Source organism: Babylonia areolata, chromosome 25 (assembly GCF_041734735.1).
Source record: "Babylonia areolata isolate BAREFJ2019XMU chromosome 25, ASM4173473v1, whole genome shotgun sequence".
Lineage (NCBI taxonomy): Eukaryota > Metazoa > Mollusca > Gastropoda > Neogastropoda > Buccinidae > Babylonia > Babylonia areolata.
The window spans coordinates 22,129,966-22,141,171 of NC_134900.1; the positions used below are offsets into that span (position 1 = coordinate 22,129,966).

The 11,206-nt window shown below is 50.0% G+C and overlaps 1 protein-coding gene across 7 annotated transcripts in view; it reads right to left on the reverse strand.

The window, feature by feature from the left end:
* Positions 1 to 213: 213 nt before the first annotated feature.
* Positions 214 to 11,206, reverse strand: part of LOC143299391 (uncharacterized) — a 30,930-nt gene continuing 19,937 nt past the window's right edge. Inside the window, exons 2-6 of one of the 7 annotated variants that reach the window (XR_013057528.1) lie at positions 10,036 to 10,150; positions 7,537 to 7,685; positions 6,080 to 6,317; positions 1,235 to 2,013; positions 214 to 1,154 (exon numbers count right to left, since the gene is read on the reverse strand). Coding sequence is in view for 1 of the 7 variants with exons in the window: in XM_076612564.1 (XP_076468679.1) it covers positions 1,707 to 2,013; positions 6,080 to 6,317; positions 7,537 to 7,685; positions 10,036 to 10,150 (809 nt within the window). In the remaining 6 variants the exon portion in view is untranslated. Of the gene's footprint in view, positions 2,014 to 6,079; positions 6,318 to 7,536; positions 7,686 to 10,035; positions 10,151 to 11,206 lie in introns of all 7 variants that reach the window. The other 6 variants (XR_013057530.1, XR_013057529.1, XR_013057527.1 and 3 more) reach the window with 6 other exon arrangements.

Consider the following 11,206-nt stretch of genomic DNA (forward strand, 5'->3'; position numbering starts at 1 on the left):
ATTTATCTTTAATTATATGTGTATCACAAGTCCTGAAGGCCTTGACTATCTTGTTATTATCGTCACCACAGCCTACCAAACAGGCCATAATCATCTGGGCTGATTTTGCGCAGGAAACACGTATCACTCTTTTGTGATACTTTATGACTGTCTTCAGGGATCCATTTTTGTTGTTAAGCGGCTGTCAATTTTGATGATAAAAATAACTTGGAAGTTGTGTGTGTGTGTGTGTGTGTGTGTGTGTGTGTGTGTGTGTGTGTGTGTGTGTGTTTGTCTGAATGTTACAACAGTTAATGAAAATGTTGGCTGTTTGGATATCCACAGACTTTATGGAAAAATAGAACCTTCTTCATAAAAGCATGCATGTAATCACAAAAGGTTAAAACAAATAAACAAAAATCAAAACAACAACAACAACAATAACAAACAACAGACAAACAAAAAAGTGAGATGATTTAAAATATGCAGGCTCTACATGGTCTTCCACCGGTTACTCGTTGATTAGCGGCACACGAGCTTGGAAGAAGTGTTTAAAAATCAATATTTCAGTCAGGACTGTACAGGTATTCAGTGGTTTACAAACAACAGCTGTGGATTTCGTTGTAAACAAGTGCAAGAAAGCACCTGAGGTACTGACTGGTGCTCCCTACAATGGCTGCACACACCTGTGGTACTGACTGGTGCTCCTTACAATGGCTGCACACACCTGTGGTACTGACTGGTGCTCCCTACAATGGCTGCACACACCTGTGGTACTGACTGGTGCTCCCTACAATGGCTGCACACACCTGTGGTACTGACTGGTGCTCCTTACAATGGCTGCACACACCTGTGGTACTGACTGGTGCTCCTTACAATGGCTGCACACACCTGTGGTACTGATGGTGCTCCCTACAATGGCTGCACACACCTGTGGTACTGATGGTGCTCCCTACAATGGCTGCACACACCTGTGGTACTGACTGGTGCTCCTTACAATGGCTGCACACACCTGTGGTACTGACTGGTGCTCCCTACAATGGCTGCACACACCTGTGGTACTGATGGTGCTCCCTACAATGGCTGCACACACCTGTGGTACTGACTGGTGCTCCCTACAATGGCTGCACACACCTGTGGTACTGACTGGTGCTCCCTACAATGGCTGCACACACCTGTGGTACTGATGGTGCTCCTTACAATGGCTGCACACACCTGTGGTACTGATGGTGCTCCCTACAATGGCTGCACACACCTGTGGTACTGATGGTGCTCCCTACAATGGCTGCACACACCGCTGGTCAGGTTCCCGAGTGGTCCTAACCTTTGTGGCCCCGTGTTTCTATCGTGGGGAAAGAAAGTTTCAGTTTCACTGAGGTGTCAAAGCGCGTGGATTGACCCATATACGCTACATCACATCTGCTTAAAGAAAAAATAAAATAAAGTAAAAGGACCAGATGCCTCACTTACGCATGAGCCCAACGCGCCGGTCTGGCCTTGAGAGCCTACCTCAGGTTTGTAAAAACTGACAGCACCATGAACTGGAGCAAGCAACATCAGATACATAAATACACTGAAATACAATAGAAATGAAAGATATACGGCAAGAACAAGTCCAGACTTTTATCAATATGCACATTGCCTAAATACAAGAGCAATCAGTACTACTTCAGTACAAACAACGCGATCACAAAATAACATTTTTTTTTTTTAACCTGAGAAATCATCTACACAAAGACCAACACCATCTCCAACACAGCGAACATCGAAGTGACGAGCATTTTCTTGTGACGCGGTGTGGGGATGGTTGCAAGTGACGTCACTGAGGGGTTCACTGTGGTCTCTCGGTCGTCTTGCTTATCGGGCTCCTCGTCCACTGGTCGTCCTCCTGCGTCCTCCGACACCGTGCGGTGCTGACGTTTACAGAGCGGTGGTTGAAAGGCCAGATAGGTGTCCTCCAGTAAGCGGGCCGTCCCAAGAGGGCACGCGTCGTACAGCGTGGAGTGGAAACAGCGGAGGATCTCTCTGGAGATACTGCTGACAAAGATTCGGCAGTGCTTTCATTTCACAAACAAAACACCTATCTGTGCTTGCCTATCTATCTGTGCTGGTGTGTCTGTCTGTCTGTCTGTGCTGGTGTGTCTGTCTGTCTGTGTTTGTCTGTCTATATGTGCTGGTGTGTGTATCTGTCTGTATCTGTCTATCTGTGCTGGTGTGTTTGTTTGTCTGTCTGTGCTGGAGTGTGTGTGTGTGTGTGTGTGTGTGTGTGTGTGTGTGTGTGTGTGTGTGTGTGTGTGTACTGGTCTGTCTGTCTGTACATGTCTGTCAGTTTGTGCTGGTGTGTCTGTCTGTCCGTCTGTATCTGTCTATCTGTGCTGGTGTGTGTGTCTGTCTGTTTATCTGTGCTGGTGTGTCTGTCTGTCTGTGCTGGAGTGTTTGTGTGTATATGTGTGCCTGTCTGTCTATCTGTGCCGGTCTATCTGTCTGTCTTTTTTCTGTGCATGTCTGTCAGTCTGTTCTGGTGTGTCTGTCTGTCTGCGCTGGAGAGAGAGAGAGAGAGAGAGAGAGAGAGAGAGAGAGAGAGAGGAGAGAGAGAGGGAGAGAGAGAGAGAGAGAGAGAGAGAGAGAGAGAGAGAGAGAGAGAGAGAGTGTGTGTGTGTGTGTGTCTGTGCTGGTCTGTCTGTCTGTCGATCTGTGCTTGTTTGTCATTCTCAGGAAGACGAGCCCGACATTCCCCAACACAACCCACTTCAGTCCACCGACACAACACAGCCCACTTCAGTCCACTGACACAACACAGCCCACTTCAGTCCACCGACACAACACAGCCCACTTCAGTCCACCGACACAACACAGCCCACTTCAGTCCACCGACACAACACAGCCCACTTCAGTCCACCGACACAACACAGCCCACTTCAGTCCACCGACACAACACAGCCCACTTCAGTCCACCGACACAACACAACCCACTTCAGTCCACCGACACAACACAACCCACTTCAGTCCACCGACACAACACAACCCACTTCAGTCCACCGACACAACACAGCCCACTTCAGTCCACCGACACAACACAACCCACTTCAGTCCACCGACACAACACAGCCCACTTCAGTCCACCGACACAACACAGCCCACTTCAGTCCACCGACACAACACAACCCACTTCAGTCCACCGACACAACACAACCCACTTCAGTCCACCGACACAACACAGCCCACTTCAGTCCACCGACACAACACAGCCCACTTCAGTCCACCGACACAACACAACCCACTTCAGTCCACCGACACAACACAGCCCACTTCAGTCCACCGACACAACACAACCCACTTCAGTCCACCGACACAACACAGCCCACTTCAGTCCACCGACACAACACAGCCCACTTCAGTCCACCGACACAACACAGCCCACTTCAGTCCACCGACACAACACAACCCACTTCAGTCCACCGACACAACACAGCCCACTTCAGTCCACCGACACAACACAGCCCACTTCAGTCCACCGACACAACACAACCCACTTCAGTCCACCGACACAACACAACCCACTTCAGTCCACCGACACAACACAGCCCACTTCAGTCCACCGACACAACACAACCCACTTCAGTCCACCGACACAACACAACCCACTTCAGTCCACCGACACAACACAGCCCACTTCAGTCCACCGACACAACACAGCCCACTTCAGTCCACCGACACAACACAGCCCACTTCAGTCCACCGACACAACACAACCCACTTCAGTCCACCGACACAACACAGCCCACTTCAGTCCACTGACACAACACAACCCACTTCAGTCCACCGACACAACACAGCCCACTTCAGTCCACTGACACAACACAACCCACTTCAGTCCACCGACACAACACAGCCCACTTCAGTCCACTGACACAACACAGCCCACTTCAGTCCACCGACACAACACAGCCCACTTCAGTCCACTGACACAACACAGCCCACTTCAGTCCACTGACACAACACATCCCACTTCAGTCCACCGACACAACACAGCCCACTTCAGTCCACTGACACAACACAGCCCACTTCAGTCCACTGACACAACACAGCCCACTTCAGTCCACTGACACAACACAGCCCACTTCAGTCCACTGACACAACACAACACAGCCCACTTCAGTCCACTGACACAACACAGCCCACTTCAGTCCACTGACACAACACAACACAGCCCACTTCAGTCCACCGACACAACACAACACAGCCCACTTCAGTCCACTGACACAACACAACACAGCCCACTTCAGTCCACCGACACAACACAGCCCACTTCAGTCCACTGACACAACACAACACAGCCCACTTCAGTCCACTGACACAACACAACACAGCCCACTTCAGTCCACTGACACAGCACAACACAGCCCACTTCAGTCCACTGACACAACACAGCCCACTTCAGTCCATTGACACAACACAACACAGCCCACTTCAGTCCACCGACACAACACAACACAGCCCACTTCAGTCCACCGACACAACACAGCCCACTTCAGTCCACTGACACAACACAGCCCACTTCAGTCCACTGATACAACACAACACAGCCCACTTCAGTCCACTGACACAACACAACACAACACAACACAGCCCACTTCAGTCCACCGACACAACACAGCCCAACTTCAGTCCACCGACACAACACAGCCCACTTCAGTCCACCGACACAACACAACCCACTTCAGTCCACTGACACAACACAACACAGCCCACTTCAGTCCACCGACACAACACAGCCCACTTCAGTCCACCGACACAACACAGCCCACTTCAGTCCACCGACACAACACAGCCCACTTCAGTCCACTGACACAACACAACACAGCCCACTTCAGTCCACTGACACAACACAACACAGCCCACTTCAGTCCACCGACACAACACAGCCCACTTCAGTCCACTGACACAACACAACACAGCCCACTTCAGTCCACTGACACAACACAACACAGCCCACTTCAGTCCACCGACACAACACAGCCCACTTCAGTCCACCGACACAACACAGCCCACTTCAGTCCACTGACACAACACAGCCCAGTTCAGTCCACCGACACAACACAGCCCACTTCAGTCCACCGACACAACACAACACAACCCACTTCAGTCCACCGACACAACATAACACAGCCCAGTTCAGTCCACCGACACAACACAACACAGCCCAGTTCAGTCCACGGACACAACACAGCCCAGTTCAGACCACCGACACAACACAACACAGCCCAGTTCAGTCCACCGACACAACACAACACAGCCCAGTTCAGTCAACTGACACAACACAGCCCAGTTCAGACCACCGACACAACACAACACAGCCCAGTTCAGTCCACCGACACAACACAACACAGCCCAGTTCAGTCCACCGACACAACACAACACAGCCCAGTTCAGTCCACCGACACAACACAACACAGCCCACTTCAGTCCACCGACACAACACAACACAGCCCAGTTCAGTCAACTGACACAACACAACACAACCCACTTCAGTCAACTGACACAACACAACACAGCCCAGTTCAGTCCACCGACACAACACAACACAGCCCAGTTCAGTCCACCGACACAACACAACACAGCCCACTTCAGTCCACCGACACAACACAACACAGCCCAGTTCAGTCCACCGACACAACACAACACAACCCACTTCAGTCAACTGACACAACACAACACAGCCCACTTCAGTCCACCGACACAACACAACACAGCCCACTTCAGTCCACTGACACAACTCAACACAGCCCACTTCAGTCCACTGACACAGCACAACACAGTTCAGTCCACTCTCAACGACACAGAACAACGCAATGTAAATCATTGCGATGTAATGGGATACGATACAATGCTGAGCAAAATAGTGCAATGAAATGCAGAACAGTATAATATAATACAATGCAATACAATGCAGTAAACATACTACACTACACTACACTGCATTACACTACACTACACTACACTAAAACGCTTTACAGACCAATGACACAACGCAATATGACCAATATGAAACAATACGATTCAAGACTACACCACACCACACACACACACACACACTGACTTGCAGAATGCCTTCAGACTGGACAGCACCACTGCGTTCACCGCCCTCTTCCTGCTGACTTGGGATGACGATGACGATGCCGACGACGATGATGATGACGATGATGACACCAAAGCTGCAGACAGCCTGACGTCTCTAGCTGTCTGCACGTGCACCCACAGCTCCGCCATCTTGGTTGCCACACAGATCGAGGAGCGCTGTGACGTCACTGTCCAGCAGGAGTAGTTCTCCTCTAGATCTGGAGTACAGTTCTGCTTTCAGTTTCAAGGTGCTAAAGCGCGCGTTACTGGTACACAACACCAATCTACTTCAACAAACCATGACCTTCGCGTAGACCCAATGCGTGCCAAATTCTAATATCTCACTCTGTCTGTCTGTCTCTATATATCTATCTATCTGTCGATATACAGACGGGGTACATGCAGAAAAAATCCCATCATTAAACCACCACATAAAAGCACCAACCACCACATAATTAGACGGCATAAACATATATACACCTATATTCATAATTGTACCCATATGCAAGCACTCACAATATAATCATACATACCATGTACAGTCATGATTTATTTCTTTTCTTCCTTCCTTCCTTCCTCCCTCTCTTTCATTCTCTCTGTCTGTCTTTCTTTCTTAGTCATTCTTTCTTTCGTATAGTAAAACCAGGACGCATTGATATCACCGTACCCATCCCACCATGTATCCACATCTTTCCATCCGTCACCACAAGACACCTTACCCTTTCTCTGTTTTCCCTTTGCCTGTCATTGTTCTGTCATGTTGCCGTACTGCTCTACGTCACTCCCTGTCATTGTTCCGTCATGCTGCCGTACTTCTCTACGTCATTTCCTGTCATTGTTCTGTCATGCTGCCGTACTTCTCTACGTCATTCCCTGTCATTGTTCCGTCATGCTGCCGTACTTCTCTACGTCATTCCCTGTCATTGTTCCGTCATGCTGCCGTACTTCTCTACGTCACTCCCTGTCATTGTTCCGTCATGCTGCCGTACTTCTCTACGTCACTCCCTGTCATTGTTCCGTCATGGTGCCGTACTTCTCTACGTCACTCCCTGTCATTGTTCTGTCATGCTGCCGTACTTCTCTACGTCACTCCCTGTTCCTCTCTGAGTTATCACCAACAGTGAAGTTAGACCAAAACAAAAAAGAAGGGAAAAAAGAAAGGGGAAGGGAGTCTGGAGTGTGGGGTAGAGGGGAGGGGTGGGGGTGGGGGTGAGGGTCATAGGGGGTATTATGCTCTTTATATAGTGGATGTAGATTTACACACTCTGTATACTGGATGTGGGTTCATATACTCTTTCTTTTGTGGATCTATATTGGCAAGGACGAATGCAAGGCCAAGCCTCAGATTCTGGACAAAAAAAATTTCTGAGCTCTGAGATGTGCGTTCTGATTTCAGAGCTACCCAGTATCCTGACCCATGCGACCCCGGGTGCTCACCGGCCAGGTGTGTACAGAGGGTGTTCCATGCTGTGCGCCAGGCCCGCAGGTCCACCAGGTGCTGCAGGAGGCCGACGTCCTCAGGGTGATCCCGGCACGAGGCCTCCAGTCCTGACAGACACTGCGCTGTCCGCTTAAACACCCCCTCCCTGTCACAGCACGGGGTTTATCTTTAAGGGGTGCTTTGGTGGCTGGCTTTTGAGTGGGTGGGTGATCATCTTTAAGAGGTGCATTGGTGGCTGGGGTGGGTGGATGGTTGGAGTATTTGGGTGTTTGGGTTTGCTGCTGGCTGGATTGATCAGTGTGAGGGTGTATGATGGATGGACACAGCGATGAAGAAATGACCTATGGTTTGCTGCTGGCTGGTTGGATCAGTGTGAGGGTGTATGATGGATGGACACAGCGATGAAGAAATGACCGATCTGCTGAAGCGAACGCACGAACGAACAAGTGACTGGCTGACTGACTGACTGACGGAATGAATGAATAAATGACTGACTGACTGACTGAATGAATGGATTTCGTGGGTGGGAAGAAATGATTTGACGTGTGCAAATCTTCGAACTGCAAAGTCGTTCGACTATGTGGGGAAAAAAAGAGAAAAAAGTATTAACTGTCATATCAGTCACGTGCCGGAGGATGCGGAGTTTCGACACTCTGAGCTCCCTTTGACAGCGAGTTAAACAGTGCCCCTCCACCCCACTTTTCTGCACCTCCTTGTGTCTGTGTGTTTTTCACTGAGCTGGCCCATCCTGCAGATCAAGGTAACAGGATCACAAGAGGAAGAAGAAGCGCAATTACAGAATGGTGACTGAAGTCCTGACCTGTAAACTCTGTGCTATCTCAGGTAACAGCCTTTCTCTGACCAGCACTTGTGAGCAGCAGTCAAGGGGTTAACTGTGTTGATGTGACCAGCCGTGAGTTCACAGAACCACATGCACTTCATGATGACGATGCATGTCCCCAATTGTATACATGTTGTTTGCGCGTTATTCACAAATAACATCTTGATTGGAGCAGAACTGTACAGGAGTGGGATTGGTGTTATCTGGAGGTAAGATGGTTACAGTGTCATGAAGACAATGTTCATCAAGCAAGCTCATTTTTGGGTGATGTGCAACATGCAAATTATCATGTCTACTGAGTCAAAATCAAACTTTTATTCACAAAGGGTGAACTGAATACGCAGTAACTGTTTCTTTGTTGTTGTTTTTTCATTGAGCCATTTACAATAATGAAATGCAGTAGATCTGAAGAACATATCCATAAAGATATAGTGCGATGAAGAAACACACAGTTGCTTACATCACGTACATACATATACACTTTTCTGTGCTCGAAAACGCCGATCAAGTTACCCCCCCTCCCCATACAGCATACAGTCAGCCACACCCTCCTCCCCATACAGCACACAGTCAGCCACACCCTCACCCCCTCCCCATACAGCATACAGTCAGCCACACCCTCACCCCCATACAGCACACAGTCAGCCACACCCTCACCCCCTCCCCATACAGCACACAGTCAGCCACCCCCCTCCCCATACAGCACACAGTCAGCCACACACCCCTCCCCATACAGCATACAGTGAGCCAAACCCCCTCCCCATACAGCACACAGTCAGTCCCCCCCCCCTCCCCATACAGCACACAGTCAGTCCCCCCCCCCTCCCCATACAGCACACAGTCAACCACACCCCCTCCCCATACAGCACACAGTCAACCACACCCCCTCCCCATACAGCACACAGTCACCCCCCCCCCCTCCCCATACAGCACACAGTCAACCACACCCCCTCCCCATACAGCACACAGTCAACCACACCCCCTCCCCATACAGCACACAGTCAACCACACCCCCTCCCCATACAGCACACAGTCAACCCCCCCCCTCCCCATACAGCACACAGTCAACCACACCCTCACCCCCTCCCCATACAGCACACAGTCAACCCCCCCCCTCCCCATACAGCACACAGTCAACCCCCCCCTCCCCATACAGCACACAGTCAACCCCTCCCCTCCCCATACAGCACACAGTCAACCACAACCCCTCCCCATACAGCACACAGTCAACCCCCCCCTCCCCATACAGCACACAGTCAACCCCTCCCCTCCCCATACAGCACACAGTCAACCACACCCCCTCCCCATACAGCACACAGTCAACCACACCCCCTCCCCATACAGCACACAGTCAGCCACACCCCCTCCCCATACAGCACACAGTCAACCACACCCCCTCCCCATACAGCACACAGTCAACCACACCCCCTCCCCATACAGCACACAGTCAGCCACACCCCCTCCCCATACAGCACACAGTCAACCCCTCCCTCCCCATACAGCACACAGTCAACCACACCCCCTCCCCATACAGCACACAGTCAGCCCCTCCCCTCCCCATACAGCACACAGTCAACCACACCCCCTCCCCATACAGCACACAGTCAGCCACCCCCCCCCTCCCCATACAGCACACAGTCAGCCAACCCCCCACCTGCACTTCAGTCTGACTGCAGTCAGGTTGTTGATCAGCCCGTGGCTCAGGCCGGAAGGTAGACAGCGGGAAGCAGACGACAGGACGTCTTCAGGGCAACCCCCATCACCCTCACCTGTAAAATCAGGGGACTGATTTATCAACTGTGTTATCAACAACAACAACAACAACAAGTACAGCAACAACTAATATTACTGCAGTAGGTGTTTAGATATCGTAAACATTCTGTGGAGACAAATCAAAATGCTTTTTCCACCAATCAACCTCGCGCACGCATGACCCTTGTTCTTAAAGATGAAATACTTATAAATACATGTGCATATAACGCTTAAGAAACCATAGGCAAGAAAGAGGGGTGGTGGGGGCACTTTTTGAAAGTGTAAGCTTTTAAGACCAGAGTTTAATGGAGCTGTATTCAGAGATTTGAAGAAGCGAAAGAAGGAGCTCACTTGAAATGAGACAGATAAAAAGAGTGGTGGCCGACTGTGGAGAGTTTTCAATGTGGTAACACGGAAAAAGAGTAGACCCGAGATGATAGTATAGAGCGAGATGAGTGTGGAGGTGAAGACAGCCACAGAGATAGCAAGGGGCAGATTTGTTTTTCCATTTATAGGAGTGCTCATCTTGCACTTTATTCTATGTGAAACAGGGATCCAATGGAGAGATTCCATGAGAGGAGGCAAATCCTCATGTCATTTTTTTTCTTTCTGAGGACAAGTCGGGCGGCAGAGTTTTGTCAGTGCTGGAGAGAGTAAGTGGGTGGATCAGACCACCAAGACAAGACAGTCACAGAGAAGTCGACACGAGAACGAACGAACGAATTTTATTGCTATTAAGCTGTTTAGCCCATTCAGCAATGCGACACGACACAGTAATCGTGACGCGAAGTCACAGACATGGAGACCATGGCAATGTTTTCTTTTTTCAATGTACAATCACATGACACAATCGTTATTGTCAATATCGATATTGTCACTGACAAGAGATTCTGTTGACAAGGCGAGGCACAGTAGCGAACACATCAGCCCAGGTAGAACTGGATCAGGCCACGAAGAGTTTGCAAGTCTCGTTCTGCACGTGCTTGTGTGTCAGTGTGCTGTGTGTTGTGGATTCGTTTTCCTTTTCTTATTTTGGACAGTTTGACACGTTCTTCCTCTAACATATTCTTTTC